This window comes from Carettochelys insculpta, chromosome 1 (assembly GCF_033958435.1).
Source record: "Carettochelys insculpta isolate YL-2023 chromosome 1, ASM3395843v1, whole genome shotgun sequence".
NCBI lineage: Eukaryota > Metazoa > Chordata > Testudines > Carettochelyidae > Carettochelys > Carettochelys insculpta.
The window spans coordinates 121,647,283-121,672,867 of NC_134137.1; the positions used below are offsets into that span (position 1 = coordinate 121,647,283).

Consider the following 25,585-nt stretch of genomic DNA (forward strand, 5'->3'; position numbering starts at 1 on the left):
CCCTGCTTGGGTGGTGAGCCGGGCTGCGGGGGATGGGGTTTGAGCCGGAACCAGAGCCAGGCGTGGTTGGTGAGCCGGCAGTGGGAGTGAACCGGGGATGGTGTGTTGACCTGGAGCTGTGTGGGGCGGGAGGCTGGGGGGTGGAAAGAGGCAGCTTGAATCAGAGCTGCATACGGGTGGTTTAAACTAGGGGCGGGGGTGAGCTGGAGCTATGTGCAGGTGATGAGCTGGCAGGGGTTTTGAACTAGGGTCAGGGAGGTTGAGCCAGAGTTGCCCCTGGGGGGTGGTGAGCTGGAGCCAGAGGTGGGGATGGGGATGAGCAGGAGCTATGCATGGGTGGTGAGCGGAGCTGGGGCTGTGTGGAGCTGAGGGGGGTTGAGCCAGGGTGGGGGGGAGCGAGCTAAGCACAACTGGAAATTGCGGCACAGGGTTTACTATAGGAATCGGGGTCAGCTGCGTAAGAGTGGGGTCACGTACTGAGTTTGTGTACTCTGAGACTTTACTGTACATTTACCTGGTATGTTATAGAAAACTTGTTCTTCTTGGACTTGCTGCTTGTTTAGACTAAGACTTCATGTGAGTGGTGGACATCTAAGAATGGTGTGTGGGCCACGTGAGTGGCCCTCCATCTCAGTGGGGTCCCGCAGCATTTGACACACTGGGGTTCCACCTGTGGCTACGCCCCTCAGCACCTCTCACATACTGGGGCATCAGAAACCTGCACTTTCTGCTTCCTGCCCCTCCCTCTCAGGGCTTTTGGAGTCCCAAGAATCACCTGATATGTGCTCTGTCCCCACTCCTCTTCCTTCCTCCCTCCCAGAGCTTGAACAGCTGGTTCACAGTGCCTCAACTCTGGGAGGGAGGGGGAAAAGCAGGGACAGAACAAGAACCAGGTGATTTATGATGCTCCAGAGGTGCTGGGAAGGAGGTGGAAGCACACAGGAAGTGTTGGGCTCTGGTGCCCTGGTATAGAAGAGGTGCCTGAGGGGATGGGATGAGCAGTTTAAAAGGGCCTTCTTCTGGGAGCACCCCACTGACTGTACCATGTCAACAAGTTGCTCAACTACTCTTCCCCCTGTGAAAATACACCCCGCTGACTATATCATGTACCCATGATGCCCAAGTGGAAAACAGGCTCCATGCAATTAGGGAAAGACTTTGTATTGTTCTTAAGGAAAGGAGGAAAAGTAGGGAATTCCAGGGGCAAGAAAACCAAACAGTTGGTAGGCTCCAGAAGCTGAAGCACCCTTACCAAATGAGCTTTGGGAGCACACAGCTGATTGTGCCATGTCAACAGGTTGCTCAGCTACTTCGACCCCAGTGAAAATGCATCCAACAGGTCACTGCTGGGACTGTGGCTCCCCCAGGCCACGTGCTTTGTGAAGGGAGACAACTGACGCTTGTTGCCTCTGAGGGGCCAGCCCCCAAGAATATCATTTGCCAGGGGCCAGCTCCTCCAGCACATGTAGCCTCTGAGGGGCCAGCCCCTGAAAAACTCAGCTGGCAGGGGCTTCCAGAGCTGCCACAGCAGCTTGGGGCTGCCACCTGGGCCAGTTGAGCAGCTTAGGGCCATTGCTGAGGCTGCAGTTGGAGCTGCTGGAGCTGGGGCTGCCGCTGGGGCCAACAGAGTGGTTGGGGCTGCTGCTGGAGCTGGGGCCGCTAACAGGGCTGGCAAAATGGCTTAGGTCTGCTAGACTCTCTCAATGTGCTTCTCCCATCAGGGATGGGGCATGTGCACAAGCAGGAAGCACTTGCGTGCAGCTCTAGGAGGAGCTGCATGCAGCTGCAGAGCCAGTTGCCACACTGCATTGTCCCGTTCGCCACGTGGGACAAATGGTGACCATGTTGGACACTGCACTCTAGAAGCTTAGGGCAGATTCACTGTGAACCAAAATAAGAATGTTTTTCTGACTGCATTACAGAATAATGTGCAAAACAGACATAAACCCAAGGACAGTTTAAAGAAAAAAAGCATATTTTTCTCAACTATACATCAGCAACAGACCATCTTTAAAAGATATTTAATTTTTATAACGTGTTTTTGATGGTAAATTTAGTCCATATTTTCTTCAGATTATGACCATGACAGAATAATCAGCGTAATACTTTAATAAACAATGCATGTAATAAAAATGTTTGCAGTCCTGAAATGTATTCAAATCTGGTTTTAATAGTTAAATGTAATTTTGTTCTGTTACTTATGAACTGTGCTAAAATTCCTTATTTGGCCATGTGGTTTATAGTTTTTGTGTTTAAGTATCACTAATTTGAAAGCAGCTTAAAGTAGAGCGACATTCTGACCCAGTTCTGCTGCTTTTGGTTTTAGTGGTAATTACACCTTTTACAAGAGCTGCCAGTTAATATTTATTTTCTTTAGGAAGTTATAATTTCTGTGTAATACCTGTCTGCTTTGCCAAAAGAAAAAGTCAAACTGATAAAAAAAAAAAAAAAAAAAAAAAAACCTATTCATTAGTATAATTATAGGGTTTTTTTTCCAAAATCCTTGTTTCACTGAACATTTTTGTTACATTTCCTGCAATAAAAGAGAGGAAAATATTTACATCATATTTAGAGTTGCCAGTACTGTATCTTTGTTCAAATGTGCATGTATTTGTTCAAATGTGCATGTATTTAAGACATTTTTCTAAACAATGTGACACATTTTAATGGAAAAAAGAATTCAGTTTAAAATTAAGTTGACACGTTACAGTGAAATGCTATGTGCTAGAGTAGCTATGAGTATTGTATAGCGTGGCAGGCTCGGTTTCATAACAAACAAATTTTACACGTACGTTTCAGAATTCATTATCCAGCATCCCTGGGGAATGGTGGTCGCTGGATAATGAAATATGCCGGCTGTTGGAGCTGGAGCTGCTGGCTCTGCTCCACCAGACCTGCTCTGGCTGATCCCAGCTGGGCAGCTGATGGCCAGCCCTGGCTTGGCAGCTGGTGGCTGTCCCTGCTCCACTGGTCCCAGCTAGATGTGCCTGTTAATGGGCTGGGTAACGCTGCTTTTACTGTAATTGTTAATTCTCTAGCATTTGACAACTTTACATTTTTCTATTTTGATGATGTAGTTTTATGTAATTGAAACTAGAATTAGCCATGAAAACAGATACAAGATTTTTCTGAATAGATGAGTTTTAATTATTGTAACTTGCGATTATTGTAGTAATGACATCAGGTGATGAATGCATGCCAGCTGTAAGCATGTGTGCTTTTGTATGTTTCTTGGGTTCTAAATGAATGATTGCAATACAGTAAACTCTTTCATATCCAGCATTCTGTCATCCAGAACTCTGAAATAACCATAAGCAGCATTTAAACCAGAAGTAAATTGTAGTTACATTTTCCATGAGTACAGTATGGTGAAAGTAAATACAAATAAATACAGCAGATATAGTATAAATTTACAGTGTACAATACTACTGTTGGTAAATAAAGTACTTTGCATACAATTTTGTTTGTTTCTTAATACCTATACTATTATCCAGAGTATTTGAATATCCAGCAACCTCCTGGTCCCAGGACTGCCGGTTATAAGAGTATGCTGTCCATAATTTGATTCTCGATTAATTTTAGTTTCCAGAAATGATGTCTGGTATTGAACTGAATTATGGGATGTACAGTAAAACCCCTGTTTACATGATTTTGACTTGAGCGTTGGATTCATGCAAGTCAAAAGTGTGAGTGGCGGGGAGCCAGGAACAAGGCGGCTACTGGCTCCCCTCCACTTGCGAGAGCTAGGAAACACCATCGCTGCTGTGCTGATTGGTTTCCTGACTCCCAGGTGCGGGGGCTGGGAGCCAGGGCTGCCATGTGGTTCATGGCTCTCAGCATTCACAGGAGCCAGGAAACTGACCAGGCTCCCCTGACTTGTGCAAAATTCGACTTACACATGGTTGCCCGGGAACGTAACCTACATGTAAGTCAGGGCATTTACTGTGCCTAAAGTGTTCAGAAGCAAAGTAAGTAATAGCTTATGCTTTTTCATATTTCATTTAAAATATCCTGAAAATCCTCATATGGCTCATAATAGAAAAGTATTTAAGTTGATTAATGCTCTGTTCAAGTGCATGCTTGTATCTATTTCAATTAGGGTGTGTGTATGCTGCATGTATGGCTGTCACAAAGTTTTATCCTGGTGACTACACATTGGTTTGGCTGTGGAACCTCCTAGAGTGGCATCAGTGCAGTGCATTGCAGGGGACTGGACTCAGGGGCCTCTTGAGATCCCTTCCAGTTCTAATAATTTTTGATTTTATATGACTCTGCTGATCTGATCCTTGTGATGGTACCAGTGAGAACTGTTGCAACTGTGGCTCTCTTGCATTACAAGTGCCACATCTACCTATTGTTTCTAGTTTGTGAATAGTTATAGTTAGCAGTTAGTGTTCTCATAAGGCAGGAGGTGAATGGGATATCTCTTCCTGCCTGGGTCCGCCTTGGAGTCTGGAGTCTGGATATGAAAGAGTATTGCAGGTCTTGCTTAAAATCTATGCCTACAAGCCACCCTCCACAACTTGTGCCTCTAGTGCCTGGGGGAAGCTCATCAGGCAGACAGGTTCAAAATCTGCAATACCTTTAAAACACGCACCAGAAAGGAGCAGGACTTTTGCCTGAAGCAAGTCCTCATGCAATCTGCTGTTCAGCTTCAGAGACAGGATTTAGCACCAGCTGCTTCAGAGCATAGTGCACCACCTTCGATCCCAGGCAGCGTTCCCTCTAATTTTTTCCATGAATGGGGGAATACATTTTGTTATGTGCATCACCAATAGAAATACATTACTGGCGGCTCTGAGCACTCTGCTGATCAGCTGGGTGGCACCTGAATCTATCCTGGGTGTCCACCCAAGCGCTCAGCTTACGGGGAACACTGGTCCTAGGGTTGGAGCCAAAGAGTCATCCTGGCACCAGTGCTCCCTGAAGTCTCCAATATCCCGGCACCTCCCACTTCAATGGCCAAGGACCGTCATTAGCACTTCCCATTTCAACCATGCTGACAGAGTCAGAGGGCCCTAACAAGCTTCAGCATGGAGGTGCCGCACTCGTCTTGGGTTCCAAGACCTATCTTCCTGGATTCAGTGAGGACAGAAGTGGTAATAGTTGGCCCATCTTCCATGCCAGACTTGCATTGGCATATGAAACAAATCATAAAGTACCCTTTTCATGATGATATTTTATGCACTTCAAATGTTTTTTGATCTTAAATGTGAAGGGTATGGTATTGAAGGGAAAATTTGGCTTCTGAGATTCACAAAGGTTTAGTCCTTCTGTAATCTAGCAAGTTTGAAGCAATAATTTATTATTTAATGTTTTTTATTGCAGAGCCACCTGAAGACCTTAGCTAGACATGGGTCTCATTTGCTAGTCACAATACACACATAATACAATGACAGCACTTGCACCAGAGAACTTACTAATATGTATTCTATATTTAAACTTAACAGGAAATATGAAGAAGCATTAGAATACCATCGCCAAGCTCTAGTATTGATTCCTCAAAATGCTTCTACATACTCTGCCATTGGATACATACATAGTCTAATGGGCAATTTTGAAAGTGCAATTGACTATTTTCATACGGTATGTATACAGGAGTGGCTTACAGTTTATTTGTGTACCTAAAACAAATTAATTGTCTTATGTGTGAGAAGTGCACTGTATATATCCCAAACTTAGAGCATTTATTCTTTGAATAAATTTTTTGAGCACTTGCATGTAAAACACTTGAATTACATTAAAATAATTTTAGAAGGATCCCTTAAGAAATGTAGCATGCCTCAGTCCTTTGTGTCTCAGATTATCCTAATAAGTGAATAACATAGATTCTTCAAATACACCAGGGCTGCGTCTACACGTGCACGCTACTTCGAAGTAGCGGCAGTAACTTCGAAATAGCGCCCGTCACGTCTACACGTGTTGGGCGCTATTTCGAAGTTGAAATCGACGTTAGGCGGCGAGACGTCGAAGTCGCTAACCCCATGAGGGGATGGGAATAGCGCCCTACTTCGATGTTCAACATCGAAGTAGGGACGTGTAGACGATCCGCGTCCCGCAACATCGAAATAGCGGGGTCCTCCATGGCGGCCATCAGCTGGGGGGTTGAGAGATACTCTCTCTCCAGCCCTTGCGGGGCTCTGTGGTCACCGTGGGCAGCAGCCCTTAGCCCAGGGCTTCTGGCTGCTGCTGCTGCAGCTGGGGGTCCGTGCTGCATATACAGGGTCTGCAACTAGTTGTTGGCTCTGTGTATCTTGCACTGTTTAATGAAAGTGTGTCTGGGAGGGGCCCTTTAAGGGAGCGACTTGCTGTTGAGTCCGCCCCATGACCCTGTCTGCAGCTGTGCCTGGCTCCCTTATTTCGATGTGTGCTACTTTGGCGTGTAGACGTTCCCTCGCTGTGCCTATTTCGATGTTGGGCTGAGCAACGTCGAAGTTGAACATCGACGTTGCCAGCCCTGGAGGACGTGTAGACGTTATTCATCGAAATAGCCTATTTCGATGTCGCAACATCGAAATAAGCTATTTCGAAGTTGGGTGCACGTGTAGACGTAGCCCAGATGGTTAGAAATCACTGGGATATGGTATAATTTACCTTTCAAGAAATTAGGTTCTAAACAAGCTACCTCCTTCATTCTTGTAGTGACACGGAGAAGAAAAAAAATTGAAAGACCTGTGGATTTAAAAATCAGTCTAATCTAGTCTGTGACCACAAATACTACTGCAGTGTAAAGTAACTACAGTATCACTGCAGGGTAGAGTGAAAATTGTTTAAGTATAAGGATTCCAACACCTTAACATGTTTGGATTTCTTCTAAGTATAATTTTAAAACTGATTTTCCAGAGTTTTTTTTTAAATGCTTGGTTTGGGAATAACATCCATACAGTGCTTTTGACCCCAGTGTTAGCGATACATATGCTCAGCTTCAGCTTATCTAAATATAAATTTTAGTTTGAATCTGTATTTTCCAACTAGCTATAGAAACATGAACAAATCTGCTAAAAGATTCTTACTGTGGAAGCTGTAATTATTATATTTTATTAATCCATCTTCCTTCATGGTATATGAAAGGTTGTGCTGTTCCTTGGTGTGCAAATGTTAGTGCTAGACTGAAGGTGAGTATAGGGTAACTAATTTTGGTTTCTGTTAATCATTTTGTCAGTTAAAGGAACAGCAGGTTTTCTTCTTCCTTTGTTGGAAGGGGAGCCTCATTTTATAGTGAAGACTGTTCTTCTGTAATAGCAATCTGCAGTAATAACTAAAATACAGGGGAAAAAAACTGAATGAAGTTGTTGTGATATGTTGTTCCTATTGAATATTTCGTATGCTGTTTTTTTCCTTTTCTCTTTTTAACAGGCCCTTGGTCTTAGGAGGGATGACACATTTTCAGTCACCATGCTTGGGCATTGCATAGAAATGTATATTGGTGATTCTGAAGCTTACATTGGTAAGTATGTCCCTATATGTAGTAAAATTATGAATAGTAAAAAAAAATTGTTTATCACATAAAAGATCCTCTAATGTTACATGTAGAATAGAAACCCATAAAAATTTATATCTAGGTACTCACTTGAGAGATTTCATTTAAATTCAGTGGGAAGAATCTTATGTTAGAATCAAAAAGGAAAATAAATCTGGGACAAGATTTTTTTCACATGGAAGACATTAAAGACTTCACTATTCCATTTTGGAAGACATGTTTACTCCAATATTAACTGGTTGAATCTTGGCAGTATCTGGAGAAACTAGTCATTGATACCATGATACCATTGATACCATAAATAATGGCTTCTAGGGCAGTTTATTTTAGCATCTACTTTTAAAAATCATACATAGCACCCCCAATATACATGCCATTATACAAAATAATTGACAACAAAGACAGGACTCAAGATACTTTAAACTTCAGAGATCTTTGAGATTGGAAATACAGGGAGGGGTAAGAAGAGAAGACTGGAATATGTGTTCAGACTGCTTGCTGTCTGACTGAGAATGGACCATCTCTAAAGGATGAACACACAGTTCAGCTACTCTGTTCATTTAGTCTTTGAACACTCCAGTCTTTCATTATGAGTGTCACTAATAATGGGGTGGGGAGGGTTTAATATGGACACCTGTCCGCTAAGAAAAGGATTGGGGCTACCAACTCGGATCACCAACCAGCTTTTGGGTGGTAATTTTTTTCCCTCATTACTGACCTGGAACCTATTTGAACTGATGGTCACAGGACACCAGGTTCTTCTTTGAAGGTCCCTGTGGGTGCTCCACCTTAGGAGTGTCAGCACCACTGTGCCAACAGGCCGAAGATTTTCATAGCAGTGCCCCTCATCTGACTGCCTACGCATGCAGAGCACAGGCTTGAGACGCCTGTGACAGCTACTGTGCATGTGCAGACAGCACATGGGCAGTCCCTCACCTCAGTTCTTCTCCCACGGGAATTTCCCTCTTGCTCCATGAGCCCTGAACAGACAGACAGACAAACAATCAATTGAGATAAGTAGAAGAGTCTTTGAACAGACTCTGTAAACTTCAAACAGACTTTGAAAGCTTTGGGGAAAAAAAAGGAAAGAAACTGACAACAGGAGAAGCTGCTGACAAGGCTTCTCCTTAAGCAGCCCTGGCGGTTTGCTGGCTCCACTGGTAAGCGCAGCCAGCTGCTCACTCATGCCCGGTTTCTTCATGTGGCATCTCAGTCCCTCTGTCAGAAGGCCACTCATACTGTGTACCATGTTTGGGACACCAGCACAAAACCAAAGGCTGTCCTCACTTCAGGAGCCTTTCAAAACCATCTCGCAGAGCCAGAGAGCAGCAGCTCCGCATCTGGCTGTTGGAGCAGGCTTTGGCTCCTGCAGAGCAAATGGACTCCCCACTCAGGTGCAGCCCACAGGGGGTCAAGAGTATTGACAGGCCTACAAAGAGGGGGAAATCGCGCACAGGCAAGAAGAGATCATATGCCTTGTCGGGCTCTGTGTTCCTGAGAGTGCAAGGGACCGCCTCAAAACGCTGTGCTGCCTCTCTCCCTGCCGTTAAGGGAGGCCAGGTGTCCTTGCCAAAGAAGCAAGAGAAGGAGAGGTCCAAACCCTCCTTATCTAAAGCAGTGAGGCTCTCTGACAAGCCGTCTGCCTCAGCTCAGCAGACAAAGCTGGTAATTGACCAGCGCCCACGGGTGTCTGCTTTCACTTCTCCAGCCTGTGCAGGAAGAAGCGCTGAGAAGCCAGTGCCGGAGAAGCGCACCAAAACTCTGTCATCCACTACTACGGCTTCTCTCCTCTCAGGACTGATGGTGCAGGGGGCTCTGGTACCGATTCCCTCACACTCTTCCCACCCACGCCCATGCCCCCATTCCTGCCTTACACTTTGTCTTAGAAGCTGTTTATGTACTCCATTCCAAGCACTCCTCTGTTAACTGGGAGTTCTTTACATAGCTCAAAACTCTCCTATTCTGACACTCCGGCAACTAGTTTTTCTAGTTCCTCAGATTCAGAGGAGTACATGCTTCCATCGAGAAGTACAAGGAGACATCCTAAGCCACCACAGCCATAAAACTGGCAACATCACTGGGCACCCCCACCTATGCTACCCAGCTGGCTGTATTGGGACCACTGGGGGCAGCCTTGACCACAGCCGCTGCTACAAGCGTTCCTGGTGCTGAGGAGTAGACCCTGCACCAGCAAGCAGTTGTCTGCCAAGTCAAAGCTATCTGATATTGAAGAATGTGCCTCACATTCAAGTGGGGAGGACTGCTCACCCTCTCCCCTTGTTTCACACCTGTCCTCTCCATCTTCGACTGCTTCGGTGGTACAACTTGCCACCTCAGCTGACAATTCCAAGTTCTTTCAGGACCTCTTTAGGAGAGTCACAGACACTCAAAATACCCCTTCCAACATCAGGGGACTTCAAACAGAAGTTAACAAACATTTTCCAGCTATCTACACATAACAGACTTGCAATTCAAATTAATGAGGCTTGCTAGATCCAGCCAAACACCTCTGGAATACCCCAGCCTCAATCATGCCCACCTCAAAGAGGCTAGAGCACAAGTGCTTGTTGTCCCCTCAACTGCAGAATTCCTTTTCTCTCACCTGCACTGCAACTCATTGATAGTGGATGCAGTAAATCAGAGAGAAAAGCAACACACTTACAGGGTCAGCCCTGGAGACGAAAACTGGAGAAAGCTGGACCCAACAGAGGAGAAAGCATACTTCTCAGCCAGCCTACAACTTCGAAGTGCCAATTATATGGCGCTGCTAGCCAAATATACTCATCACGTTTTTGACCAGCTCTATACCTTCTCTGATGCAATTCCTGATTTTAAAAAAAAAAAAAAAAAAAAAGCAGAATGCCAGGTGGTCATGAGTGAAGGCTGTCTAATTGCCAAAACACCCTGCAATCTGCATTAGACCCAGCAGATACTGCAGCCAGGTCCCTAGCTTCCACAGTAGTCATCAGGTGAGTGTCCTGGCTACAAATGTCTGCGTTCCCCAAAGGGGTTCAGGCGATGGTGGAAGACCTGCCCTTTGCGATGTGACACCTCTTTGCTGAAAGCCCTGTTGCCAACTTTGTCCACATATCTATTCTGGAGATACCATCACTGGACCTAACCATGTTAATTACAGAATCATGGGCACATTCTCCTGTTCTTCAACTAACATCATATATGCCAACAATGCCCACGCACCATGTATATAGGACAGACTGCAAACACTCTTTCCCAAAGAATGAATGGGCATAGAGCAGACATCAAAACTCCCCAAATACACAACCCTGTCAGCCAGCACTTTAATGGAGTGGGCCATTCTGTTAAAGACCTGAAAGTTTGTGTTGCACTGAAAAGGGACTTTAACAACCATTTACAAAAGGAATGCTCAGAACTGACAGTCATATTCAAATTCGACAGATTAACATGTGGTTTGAATGGGGACAGCAATTACCTGACCCATTATAAGGGCTTTCACATACTTTGATGTTTTATCTAACTCTTAACTCCCCCACCACCCCATTCCTCTGCTTTTCTGATTTGCCAACCTTAACAATTTTTCTGATTTGTCAACCTTGATAACAGTTTTTGGACCTCTGTGCTTTATATATTGGTTCTGTTCTGGTATGGCCCTGATCTGAAGAAGTGGATCTGTCCCAGGAAAGCTCATCACCTAATAAATTATTTTGTTAGTCTTTAAAGTGCTAAATGACTGCTTTTTTGTTTTGATAGAGTACAGACTAACACGGCCACCTCTCTGTCACTCTTTGCTGAGAGTACTAATGAGACTTTACACTCCATCAGAGAATGAAGTGTAACTCTGGGCTTACACCAGACAGCCTCAAAACTGACAATCCAACTACAGATACAAGGCACCAATCTTTAATAACAGGCAATTCAATAATAGGCGATCCCAGAAGCAGCCTAGGAGGACGCAATCTTCAGCCCAGTCCCTGACTCACCAGGCCCCGTCACACCAGTTATTTTGAAGTTTTGGTCAAGAGTTGGACAGCCCCCTTAAATCATGGGCCCCAGATAGAGCCACACACCATCTTTGGCTTGAAGCTAGCAGCATTCCACCCTGCATGGCAAACCATCACGAATGATCAATGGGTCCTGGAGATTGTACAAACAGGCTATATGATCCCATTTATCTCCAAGCTCCAACCCCATTCCCCGTCGAGACACTTGCCCAATAAAGTGTCAATCCTGGGTGCAGAACAAGCAAGCAATGTCATTCACCAGGATGCACTTTTCTCCAGCCTCGGCCTGTGCACAAACTTCAAAAGTGCAACCTTACACTGACCCCAAGACTTGAATTCATAGGGACACTCCTAGACTGCCAGATTGCTACAACCTCTCTTCCACCACAGAGGCTGAAGATGATACAAGACCTTCTCACTGGTCTGCAGCTTTCACTGACCATACTCGCCAGGCAATGCCTATGCCTCCTAGGTCAGCAGCGATATCAGTGGTGCCACACACACATTTATGAAAGAGACCTATGCAGGCATGGTTCAGAGTGGTATTCAGGCTCCACCTGCGGCTGCTGAACAAGACACTGAACGTTTCAGCCAAGGTCAGGAGCTCCCTCAACTGGTGGTGGGTGCAACCCAGGAATGTGTGCGTAGGAGTGCCTTTCCAGAGACCCCTCCCACACTCACAATCAAATTGGATGCCTCCCTCTTGGGATGGGGTGCTCATCTCATGGACCAAGTAGTCCAGAATACATGGTCCCTAAATAAGTGAGTGCAACACATCAATCTCCTAGAGTTGACCGCAGTTTGGTACATGTGCATGCACTCTACAGTACGTGTACTTACAGACAGTATGACAGTCATGCTTTATATAAAACAAATCAGGTGGGCTATACTCGAAACAACTCTGCCAGGAAGCAATACTACTCTGGGAGTGGTGTATCCCCTGTCAGATCAACATTGTCACGGCTTACATCCCAGGCAAGATCAACATACAGGCAGACAATTCAGTCACATCTTTTCAGCAGACCATGAGTGGGAAATCAACAAGTCCTCCATCTGCCATGTTTTCTGCAAGTGGGGTTTCCCGACGATAGACCTGTTTGCCACAGCTGCCAACGCTCTCTGCCCCCTATTTTGCTCCCGACATGGATTGGGCCGCAACTGTCTAGAGGATGCATTCAACATCACATGAATGCATCTTTTAATGTATGCATTTCTACCAACACCCCCATTCACAGGGTGATAGCCAAGATAAGGCGGGATGGAGCTCAGGTCATCCTCCTAGCACCCACATGGCCCAGACTAACTTGGTTCTCCTACCCACTGCTTCTCTCCAGGCCTCCTCCTCACCACTTCCTTCCTGTTCCAGTGCTCCTCACTCAACAGAACAGCTCGATGTGCCAAGCCGCCGTCAACCATCTCCACCTGTACGCATGGTACCTGTTTGGCTGACGGACCTGGAGCTCCTATTCCCACTGCAAACATGTAGTTGTGTGACGATAAAGGATAGGAAAAAAACCCCCAGAAAATAAACAGAAAATACATTTATTAGCAACAGACACTGTTTCTTTAAATAAAGGTGCTTGTGGCAGCTTAAAATTAAAGGGTGAATGATCAATATTTAGGAGTAATATCTGTAGGAGTTGCTCACAAATGATACATCAGGTAAGTTTCTGTAGGGAATCTCTGGCTAATATGTCTTTGTGGTAGTAAATAAGTATCACACTTATCCACTGTAGAAGCAGTACATAAACCACCATTCTCCTAATTAAAAAATAGGAAGGTTAGCCCACATACTGGCAAAGTTTGAGATACTGATGCAATAGGACACAACTTCCTAGTCGCAGATATTTTCTGTTTCTGGGTCTGGGAGGGGCTTGTGGGCAGGGGTTCAGGAGAGGGTACAGAGGGTTTGTGTTGTGACCTTGGACAGGAGGAGATTGTGACCTGCGACAGGGGATCTAGGTCTGGGAGGGTGTGGAGTGCCCAGTGCAGGCTCTGGCAAGGAGGGGCTTACTGTAGGCCTGGGGTGGGCAATAACCTTGTGAAGGGCGGGGGCACTCCAAGATTTTGGTGAGTGGTCAAGTGTCAAACTTTTCTATGGAGGGGGTGCAGGGTCTGTGATGGAGTGCAAAAGGAGGCTTGGGGTAGGGAATTGGGGTGCAGGAGAGAATGGGAGTTCAGAGAGGGAGTTTGGGCAAAGGGGAGAGTGTTTTGACCTGGGGCTGAGGATTGAGGGGGCAGGGTCTGAGGGGATATGGGTGTAGGAGATAATTCCGGCCTTGGGGACGGTTGGGAATTGTGACCTGAGGAGAGTGCAGAGGGTTTGGGTGGTGACCTGAGGCAATGGGTTAGGTGCAGAGTCCAGGAAGGAGTGTAGATGCAGGAGAGGATTGTGACCTAGGGGAGGGATGCAGAGTCTGGGAGGGAGTTGGAGTGAAGGGAAGGAGAGCCAGAGGCAGCATTTACCTAACCAGCTCCTGGCCAGCAGCACTCTCAGGCAAGCTTGTAGGCTTGCTAGCAGCTGTATACCACTCACTCCATGTGGCTCTCTGTGCTTCAGGGGAGTCTTTGCATGCTGCCTCTGCCCCTAGTAAAATCTCTCAGCTTCTTTTGACTGGAAACTGGCCAGTGAGAGTTGGGAGATTTTGCTGGGGTGGGGACACTGCTCAGAGCCTCTTCTGACCTCCTCAGCGTTGCTCCATGCACAGGGGTGGGTTGGATTAAAAGGCTTTCTGGGCTGGCCACCTCTGCTGTTAGCAACTCCCAGCCAGCAGGATCCTTGGAGAGGATCCCTACCTGTAGTGCCTCCACACGGTGCTCAAAACCATTGGCTAATGGGGCCAGCATATGCATGGCAGCACAGCATGCTCCTGTGGGGGAATGGTCTCCATGTGCTGCATGCACCCACAGGCACAGCCCAGGTAGTTCCCACTGGCCATCTTCTGGTTAGTGGGAGCTGTGAGGATTGTGTAGAGGTGGAGGCGGCACACAGAAACACTCCTCACCTCCAAAGTTGCACCGCACAGAGATGCACATGCTGTTTCCAGCAGCTGGCTTCTTTGAGCAACGTGGGGGTGCAGCCAGCAGGGAGCCTGCCCAAGGGTCCTGTTGGGCTGCAGGACATTGGCAGCCCAGAATATCATGGTGGGCAAGATCCAGAAGTTTTCTGGGCCGTATTTTGCCCCACACTGTGCTATACAGTTATTTACTAAAAGCTACAAGTCTGGAATAATTGAGCTATCTGTGGTTAAAACTGATTTAAGCAACTATTCGGGGAACCAGACAGAAATTAATTTGACAGAAAGATGTCTTCTAGTAAAAGTGAAGCTGAATATGTTGGGATACCCTGGGTATTTTTAAAATGGGATTGACTACTATTGGTGGCTTCTTGCACTGGTACTAGTGGTCAAAGCATAAAACATATTGACTTTCTTGTGAGTGGTCTGTGTATGTGTAAGAGGCATGATTATTTGCTGGTAAACTTAGTATTTTTGAAATGGGAATTCTTGGGAATGATCACTTGGACAGTAATTAAAACTCTTTGTTTTTTATATACATTTTATATAAATGATTTCATAATAACCATGTTTATTTTATTTATATTCAGGAACAGAAATTAAGGACAAATTAAGATGTTATGACTTTGATGTACACACCATGAAGACATTGAAGAACATTATTTCACCTCCCTGGGATTTCAGGGAATTTGATATAGAAAGACAAACACTTGATGAAGCTGGTATTGTGACACTGGAAACATCAAATCAAAGGAAAACGAATGATACTAGTCGTCCATTAGAAGAAACCTTTGAGATTGAAATGAATGAAAGTGATATGATGTTAGAAACATCCATGTCAGACCATAGTTCATGACTAATCCTGGTACAGATCTCATTTTGTCAAAATGTTTTATGTTTTGATTTAGCTTTTTGGTTGCCTTCCCATGAATTCAGGAATTTGCTATTTTTATACAAATCCCAACTACTCAGCACCGGAGAAGTGTGATATCTGCCTTAAGACTTACAACATATTCATTACCAACAGACTATTCCAATGTTGTTATCCTACAAAACAATCTCACATAATGGCATAAAAGTGTAACTCATGTTTAATGTTTTTAGAACTGGTTCCTGTACCCTGTGTCTGCTCTTGACTGTGAAACTTTAAAATATGTCCTGAAAATGAAAGTGTACAGTATTCATCAAATTAAGTAGCCAAGGCTTACTATTGTATTATTGTGATTTCTGAATTTTCATTGTATCTGTGAGGAACATTTTGCCTTAGGCCAAAAATAACTGTAGAGGTTTGTTAATATATTTTGTTCTTTTAAGACAGGAAACAATTGCAATGCCCATTATTTTGTTCAGATTCTACATGCATTTGTAGAAAGCAGTTTTTTTATCAGTTGAACCTGATTTGCTTATTCATTAAATTCATGTCAAATCTTTTTCAGCATGGGTACTGGATAGTATGGGTTCTGTTTTGTGGTCTATTTTTGATAATCGTTGCATCTTGTTTTGCAATCTGTTCTGTGCTACTGGAAGGTAACTATAAGCAGAATTGCTTTAGGGCATCTGATCAGGTGACAAATGTGAAAGGTGCAAGTATTGGGAGTATCATAAATATTTTAATAAATGCATCTAATATAATTTTCTGAAATCATTGACATCCTTGAGCTGTCACGGTTAGCTTAATTATAAGTTAGTCAGAATGTGCTGATTATAAGGCTATAGAAATTCTCTTTGCATTTCATTTGATTATTAAGGCAAAGTATAGGAATAACTGATACGTGTACAGTATTGAAAAAAATTTGCTAAGCCTGTGGTATTTTATTTTTAATCTGCTTCTGTGTGTCACTATTTCAACTTTAACAACTTTGTGTTCTTCTTCGAGTGGTCCCCATGGGTGCTCCACAATAGGTGTCGGGCTTGCCCGGCACTGCAGATCGGAAATCTTCCAGCAGTTTCTCCTGGATCGCGCATGCGCCGGCGCGCACCGCCCCCCTGCGCACCCCTGGCCACATGCACGATCCGGTCCCCTCCAGTTCCTTCTCAACCGCCATCGGCTGCAGACGGAATCCGCTCAGGCTGAGGTCAGAGTCAGATTACTTAGTGGTTTTTTTCCATGTGTAATTTGTTGTTTTTCGGTTATTAAACAAAAAAAAAAAAAGAAGAGAGAAAGCAAAGACAAAGAGAATACCAGCAAAAAAAAAAAAAAAAGGAAAAAGAGAGGAGCGGAGAAGAACAGAGCGGACGTGAAAGGCCATTAGGCCTCCCGCTGCCGCAGGCCGGTGATCACTCTTTGAGGAGGAAAGGCACAGATTAAGTGCTAAGTACCCTCTTAACAATAAAGGACTCACCACAATGGCCTCTTCAGGTTTTACACAGCGTGAGTCATGCTGTGAAGCTATGCCGGCCTCCGTGGGGCACAGCGAAGGCATCCGACGCCTGTGGGAATTGCAGGCTACCCGGCCGCGTTCTCACTGTGCTCTGACCCTCCCCCCCCACCCCTGGTGCAGAAACGGAGGGAACTCTCCCTGGCTCGATCCTTGCCGTGCATCTGCAGCGAGCAGGACGAGCGGAGCACACAGCTACCGGCCGCATACTCAGGCGGCGGCACCATCACAGGCGGCACAGACCCCCGCGGCACCAGCGGTGCACGGGTGCCAGGCACAGAGCCTGCAAGCACTGGAGGGGGATACCTGCGCAGCACCGCAGCTGACGGTGCCGAGCGCGGTGCTAACAGCGGGGCCGAGATTCCCCGCAGGGGAGGGGGTGGTGCTGGCCCCGCAGCGGAGGGCAAGGCAACATCAAAAACCCGGCACCGCAGTCCATTTCTGGACAGGGCTGCGCTGCTGTTAGCACCAAGCCCTCCCCTGTGATACACACGCCGCACCGAAGGCCTGTGTCTCCACCGGCCCATCAGGGGAAAAAGAAACAAAAAAAAAAGCAAAAACAAAAAACCACCTTCTCCATTCCTCCAACCGATGTCACCACGGCTTGGGCCACCTTCACCATTTTCTGGGATTGGATCCCCCTGGAGTACTGTCACAAGCCAGTTTCACCTCTATCGGTGTCGCTGCGGAGGTCTCGCTCTCCCAGACAGCGGGGGGTACACAGGTCCAGCGGAGTGGTCCAGGTCTCCATCTCCGGACCCTTGCCATGCTGCCATGGTCGTCCCTATCAGGCTGAACACAGACAAACCACAGGCCTGCACCCAGGGGCAGGTCCCCACCCCCGGCCGCTCAATACCCCCGTGGGCGCTCCCAATCGGGGACGGAAACACAGTTGTCTCAAGGGGAGTTAAATTTAGAACCCCGAGACTTTCCTTCACAATCCTCCAGCGAGCAAGTGTGTCATCGCCCGCAGGAACCCGTGGGTTCAAGGGAGGTTTACCTTAGGGGTTCCTCCTCAACCTCCCCAGACGAGGCCATGGCCCCCGGGGATGTCTCTCCCCGGGATGACCTTAAACAGTTTCAGGAGCTGTTTTAAAGGGTGGCTTTCACGCATGACATTTAAACGGCAGAGGTGCAGGAGAAATATCACAAACTCCTGAAAAATCTGAGACCCCCCGGCTTCATCCAAAATTGCTATTCCGCTGGACGAAGCCATTCTGGAGTCAGCCATTACTATATGGCAGACTCCGGCCTCTGTTCCGCCTGCGAATGGGAGAGCAGATAAGAAATACTTCGTCCCGGCAGAGGGCATGAAGTTCCTCTTCAGTCACCCACAACCAAATTCTTTGGTGGTCGGGTCGTCCCAGCAGAGGTCAAAGACTTCTCAGTACAAATCGGGGGATCAGACAAAGATGCTAAGAAGCTAGAGCTGTTTGGCAGGAAGGTATATTCCTCTCCTATCCTGCTATTGAGAATGGCAAATTATGGGCACACCTAGCAAACCATAATTTTGATATTTACTCTGGGCTTACTCCCCTCATGGATTCACTCCTGGAAGACAAAAAGCCAGTGTTAAAGGCGATTGTTCAAGAGGGCTATGCAGCATCGCAGACGGGAGTCCAGATCGCCCTGGACGTGGCGGACACGGCGGCACACTCAATGGCTACAGCAGTGGTCGTGCATAGAGAATCCTGGCCCTAGACGTCGGGTATCTCGAGGGACCTACAGGCGAAGATCATGGACCTTCCCTTTGATACACAAAAGCTGTTTTGCAGACTCAACCGACTCGGTCCCTCACTCCAGTAAGGACTCGAGAGCTACACGTAGAAGCTTGGGCATTTATACTCCCCCATACAGGAGGGAAAAATTTTATCCTCAGCAAAGACGCTACGCTTACAACCACAGCGTGCTCAATATCAACAGGGCTACGGCCACGGGCGCTATCAATAGCGGCAACAGTACAGAACCCCTAGGCGACGTTCTCAACAAAGCCGTATGCCCTCGGGTCAGGCCTCAAAGACAACAAGTTTGATGGGTATGTTGGGGGCTGCACTATCAATACCCTCGCTCAATGCCACTCTCATCTCATGTTCCATCATCGCCTCAGACCGTTCCACTCCCAATGGCAAAAGATCACCACAGACATATGGGTGCTGGAGATCATAGCCACGGTTGCGCGATCTCCTCCCAGTCGCTTCCACCGACGAAGCCTCCCACCAGGCCTCACCTCAGGGGTGCTGCCACGAGGCGAGGCTCAAGCAGAAGGTGACCCATCTTATGTTCACAAGTGCGGTGGAAAGAGTGCCGGAATAATTCCAGGGGAAGGTTTTTATTCATGCTACTTCCTATCAGAGAAGAAAACGGGACACCGGAGGCCCATCTTAGATCTTCAGGGCCTCAACCGTTACTTGCGCAAGCAACGGTTTCGGATGATCACAGTTGCCTTGATACTCATGGCACTGGACGATGGAGACTGGGTTGCAGCACTCAACTTACAAGATGCTTACTTTCATGTAACAATCCACCCGGCACACAGACGCTTCCTCCGCTTCACGGTCGGCCAGGAGCGCTTCCAGCACAGGTTCTTCCGTTTGGCCTCTCCTCGGCCCCCAGAGTCTTAACAAAACCCGGTAGTGGTGTTAGCCTACCTGCACAGACAGGGGGTGTTTATTTTTCCCCATATCTGGGCGACTGCCTGCTAAAAGGGACCTCGAAGGCAGAGGTCTCACGCATGATACGCGTCACAGCGGACACGTTTCTTCGCTGGGCCTAGTCATCAACCTCGCAAAGTCCGAACCCACACAACATATAGAGTTCATAGGGGCACGCATAAACTCTATCACAGCAAGGGTGTACCTACCCGACGCCCACTTGCGCGCAATCAGTTCGCTGGTGCAAGTCATTACATACAGCCCCACGGTGCTGATCTTACTGTGCCTACAGCTGCTGGGCCATATGGCAGCAGCGACGTTTGTGGTACAGAATGCCAGGTTGCACATGTCAAGCCCGTAGCATTGGCTGGCGAGCGTTTACAAACCGGCATCCCACACTGTCCACAGGGTGGTGTCGCCCACAACAGAGGTGCGCAGATCCCTGGTGTAGTGGGAAAACCCCGAGAATCTGCTAGTGGGGGTGCCTTTTCACCAACCACAAATTTCTATTTTTCTTACTACCGACGCCTCCCACATGGGATGGGGAGCGCACATCGGCGACAAGGTAACGCAAGGGCTATGGTCCCCTGTGGAACAGACACTGCACATATCCATACTGGAGCTCAGAGCAGTGTTCAACGCCTGCAAACATTTTTGAGATTACCTGCATGGCAAAGTAGTCGGGATTCAATACCGACAATACCTCCACTATGGTCTACATCAATCGATGAGGAGGAGCATGATCCCGTGCCCTATGTGCGGAAGCACTCCGATTGTGAAATCGGTGCATCGCCAACAACATAACGTTGAAAGCCTTGTACTTGCCGGGCGCGCACAACGTGAATGCAGACCAGCTGAGCAGGCGCTTCGCAATCATGCATGAATGGCAGATCCACTCCGATCTGCTACAGCGCATTTTTCGTACATGAGGGTTTCCCCAGATCGATCTGTTTGCCACCCAGTACAAAAAAAAAAAAAAAAAGTGTCCCCAGCACTGCTCCAGAGCAGGAGTGGGGCGGGGGTCCCTGGGGGACGCATTCATGTTTTTCATGGAAGGGCTCCCTACTTTATGCGTTTCCGCCGCAGTGCTTATCTGTAAGGTCTTGCACAAAGCCAGAAGGGAGAGAGCTCGCACGATACTTATAGTCCCGCTTGGGATCGGCAGCAATGGTTTCCCTTGCTTCTGCGCATGTCGGACCGCCCACCGCTCCCTCTACCAGTGGCACCGGACTTACTCCCGCGGGCTCAAGGGTCCATAGTGCACCCGCACCCTTAAGGTCTGCACCTACAAGCATGGCTAATCCATGGCTCAGCTCCTTAAAGAGCACATGTACGGAGGGAGCACAACAAGTCCTGGAATGTAGCCGAAGGACCTCCACCAGGAGGACTTACAAGCACAAATGGACTCGTTTCACAGCCTGGTGTTCCACCAAGCAGTTAGCTCCCCTTGATGTTCCTATACCTGTAATATTAGAATACTTATTGGACCTCAAGAGAGGCGGGCTTTCTCTATCCTCGCTAAAGGTCCACCTCGCCACTATATCAGCCTTTTCGGCATACAGAGGAAGGGCCCATGGTATTCGCCCATCCTATCGTTACCAGGTTCTTGAAGGGGCTGGTAAACCTGTACCCCCCTCGGAAACCGCTTCCACCATCGTGGAATTTGGGCTTGGTGCTCAGCACGCTATCGGGTCCACCTTTTGAACCATTAGCCACAGTTCCCATACGTCTCCTTACGATAAAAACAACCTTCCTCCTTGCAACTATGTCAGCCAGCAGGGTGAGTGAGCTCGCAGCAGTGATGGCAACGCCGCACTGCACGGTATTCTCAAAGGAGGCGGTAACCTTAAGGCTGCACCCAGCCTTTGTTCCAAAAAAAGTCTCTCCGGAGTCCAATCTTAATGAGCCAATAGTTTTACCCTCGTTTTACCCGAAGCCTCACAGCTCTGGCAAGGAGGCACGCCTGCATCTCCTAAATGTGAGGAGGGCGTTGGCCTTCTACACAGATGGAACTAAGTCCTTCTGGAAAACAGACAGGCTTCTAGTCTCTCTCGCTCCTGGGTCAAAAGGAGAAGGTCTCTCTTCCCAGAGAATCTCAAAGCACATTGTGCACTGAATAACAATGTGCTTCGAACTTCGAAAGACTCCTTTGCTGGCCCCGCCCAGGGCTCACTCCACCAGGGCGGTGGCGGTGTCAACAGCCTTATTCAAGGGCATCGCGTTAACAGACATCTGTAGAGTGGTGACCTGGTCATCCAGTGACACCTTCGCCAAGCATTATGCCCTGCCTTGGGTATTCTGAGAGGATACCTGTCTGTTGACAGCAGTCCTCTCGGGGGCAAGCTGCACATAAACCGATTACCCACCTCCTTACTTGGGTTACTGCTGGGTAGTCACCGATTGTGGAGCACCCACGGGGACCACTCGAAGAAGAAAGAGAAGTTACTCACCTGTAGTAACGATGGTTCTTCGAGATGTGTCCCCGTGGGTGCTCCACCACCTGCCCATCCTCCCCGCTTCGGATCTCTGTCTAGTGTTTTTCAGGAGCATCCAAGGCGGTTGGTCAAGGAACTGGCAGGGACCGGATCGTGCATGCGGCTGGGGGCGCACGGGGGGGCAGCACGCGCTGGCGCATGCACGATCCAGGAGAAACTGCTGGAAGATTTCCGATCTGCGGCGCCGGGCGAGCCCGACACCTATTGTGGAGCACCCACAGGGACACATCTCGAAGAACCATCGTTACTATCGGTGAGTAACTTCTCTTTTTTATGAACAGGAATTATTTCTCCATCCAATAAACTGAGTAGGGCCTTCCTGTGCTCCTGCTTAAAGTGAACACTGTTTTGCATAAGCTTCCCTCCTGGTTTGCCTTAAAATTGTGGATATTTGCATGCAGGGTGAGGGGAGTTGAATTCAGAATAGCTTTTAACTTGAACTTCCCTGTGTTTTGTGAATTAAGTTCAAGTAACCTTGGCTCAGTTTAAAGTTTTGTTTTTGATAATATATAAAACTGAAAATTTGCATTAAGTGAAGAAAAACAGTGCAGCAATCCAGATGCTTTGGTGTACTTAATGCTCAGGAACCAGCAAATGTACATTACATGTATTTCTTCAGGAAGAAAGGTGATTAATTTACTTTTTAGTCATTGGAATCAAGTAATAGGCCTAAAAATTAATCTGATATCAATTATAAATCTGTTTTACAAGCTACAGTAAACAGTATGTTGGAATAAAGCAATCATTTCTGACGGTGCTTTTGGGGAAAAAAGTAGTAAAACCACCCCACATATGTTTCATAGTTAGCAAAGGAAGATGTGAGGCAATTCCCCAAAAGGAACAAACACTGCAAGACTATTATTAGTGCTATTTGTGGAATGCAGTATATATTGGGGCTTGATCTTTCCATAGTACTTGGTAAAGTTGAGGATATTGGTACTTAACCTACTTTTGTAAAGAGCATTGAGATCTACAGATGAAAAACACTGATTACATATGCTAGATATTGTCACATCTCTGAGCAATAGATTGGCTTTTGGACCTTTTTGCTGTGGGTAGCTTTTTTCCCTTTTCTGTTGCTTTTGAAGAGAATGTTTCTTTTATTTCTTTAAACACTAAATCTAGAGAGATGTTTTTTGCCCTCATGCGGTTTTCTTAGCATGTGTCCCCACTCCAAAATTCAAGTATGATTGTAGCATGACAGATATAACCATGCAGCTAGCACTGGTAACAACAGTAGTGAAGATGTGGTGGCACAAGCTTGTACTCAGCATATCTAACCAGAGTATCGCCAGTCATTGTAATTGTGACAAACTCCCATTCTCAACAAATAAGGGAGCATGGTAGACCCAGTTAGACAAAGTATGTGGGAAAGCAATCCTTTGTGTCTGATACCCTTTGAAACTCCTTGCAGGGCATCTTCCTCTGGGGGCAGGAGGGGGGGGTCTGCTCATATCTTTAGCACCACCTCTACTGGTAGCTTAAAGGGAGGTACAGATTATTCTTGTTCAGGTTGCGCACACAGGTTTTGTAAATCCTGGATGTCATGAGAGGAAGATTCCAGAAGTTTGAGTCAGATTGGGCTAGTCAATTGGCCTGTTGAAAACATCTTAGAGCCTCTGCTCAGGGGGAATTGGATATGGAAACCATATAGCTAGGGTACCACATAGAAAAGGTTTATATTCTGGGAGTGCCTGTTGCAGAAAGGGTTGATAGTTCTTATTTCTTCCATACCTAGAAACTGTGTATCACCTCATGGCCACGTCTACACTTACAGAAAACTTGGAAATAGTCATGTTAATGACCGTTTTGAAGAATACTAATGAGGTGCTGAAATGCACATTCAGCACCCCATTAGCATGCAGCCAGCCATAGCACTTCAAAATCGCCACGTTTTGCTCCCACACGGCTTGTCCAGATGGGGGTCCTTTTCAAAAGGACCCCACCAACTTTGAAATCCCCTTATTCTTATCAGTGGGAGCAAAAAGCAGCAATTTTGAAGTGCCGTGGGCAGTGGCATGCTAATGAGGCTAAGTGTAGACGTAACTCCTCAGTTCAGATAGACAGGACTAACCTGTTTGTTGGGCATTCCGGGGAAGGAGCATTGAGGCCTGGACCTTGCTTTCCACAAAACATATTGGCTTGAACAGTTAAAATCGATCAAGATGTGTTACAAGGCATAACTAGTCTACTAGACTCCATTTGGAGAGAAGTGGTTGGAAGAAGTGAAGGAAGAAAACTGGGGATTTTGTTTGTAGTTTTGTTTGGCTGAATGGGTGAGGCTGAAAAGTGAAAGTTTTTAATACAACCTGGGCAATAGTCACATTTTTTAAAAAAGCTGTCAATCATACGATTAAAAAACATCATTTCAAAAATTGCAATTAATGGCAGTTATCACACTGCTACACAATAGAATGCCAAATTAAATTTATAAAATGTCTGGATGTTTTTCTGTTTAATTGGAACACAGAATACAAAGTGGTTGGTACTCATTTTATATTTTTATCACAAAAATTTGAACTGTAAAAATGATAAACAGAATTTTTCCATTTATTTCATAGGAATAGTATAATGCAATCTCTTTAGCATGAAAATGCAAGTTATGAATGTAAATCATGTAACTACACTTAAAAACAAAGTAAAACTTTAGCACTTACAAGTCCACTCAGTCCTACTTCATGTTCAGGCATTTGCCACGAAAACCAAGTTTGTCTACAGTTGTAACAGATGCTTGCTTCTTATTTACAATGTCAGCTGAGAGTGAGGCATTCCCACGGCACTTTTATAGTATGCATAATGAGGTATTTACATTTTAGAGGTGCTAAACATTCATATGCCTTTCTGCTTTGACCACCATGCCAGAGGATACACTTTCATGCTGATGGTGCTTATTTAAAAAAAAAAGTGCTAATTAAATTTGTGATGCCACTCCTCGGGACAGAATTGTCTCCTACTCTGTGTTTCACTTGCTTTCTGCAATATATTTCATGTTATGGCAATCTTGGATGATGACCCAGCTGTGGTTCTTAAAATGAACTTTTTCACTGCAGCTTTGACAAAACGAAGGTACTAATGTGAGATGCCTAACGATAGCTACAGCTCTGAAGGTTTAAGACTGAAATGATTTCCAAATTCTGAGGTACAAAGTTTGGAATGTGCTTTTGCAAGTCTTAAAAGAGCACACTCTGATGCAGAAACTACAGAACTTGAACCACCAACAAGAAAATCATCTGCTGGTGGCATCTGATTCAGATGTTGAAAACGAACTTGCATTGGTCCATGCTGCTTTGAATCTTTAAGCAAACCCTGTTAGCAGCATGGACACGTGCCCTCTGGAATGACAACTGAAGTGTGAAGAGACATCTGAGTCTTCAATGCATCTGGTACATAAATATTTTGCAATGTTGGGTACAACAATGCCATGCAAATGCCTGATTTCACTTTCAGGTGACACTGTAAACAAGAAGAGGGCAGCATTGTTTTCTGCAAATGTAAATGATCTTGTCTGACTTGCAGGCTGTAGAGTGTTAGTGTATTTTTGAATGCAGATATTTTCTGTACATAATTCTACATTTGTAATATCT

The 25,585-nt window shown here is 46.2% G+C and overlaps 1 protein-coding gene across 2 annotated transcripts in view; it reads left to right on the plus strand.

Moving 5' to 3' along the window:
• The window catches only part of CDC16 (cell division cycle 16), a 57,439-nt gene extending 41,073 nt beyond the window's left edge, over positions 1–16,366 (plus strand). Inside the window, exons 16-18 of one of the 2 annotated variants that reach the window (XM_074990943.1) lie at positions 5,451–5,586; positions 7,357–7,447; positions 15,068–16,366. In XM_074990943.1, the coding sequence (XP_074847044.1) occupies positions 5,451–5,586; positions 7,357–7,447; positions 15,068–15,333 (493 nt within the window). In that variant the 3' untranslated portion in view covers positions 15,334–16,366. The remainder of the gene's footprint in view (positions 1–5,450; positions 5,587–7,356; positions 7,448–15,067) is intronic. The other variant, XM_074990952.1, reaches the window with a different exon arrangement.
• The last annotated feature ends 9,219 nt before the right edge of the window (positions 16,367–25,585 follow it).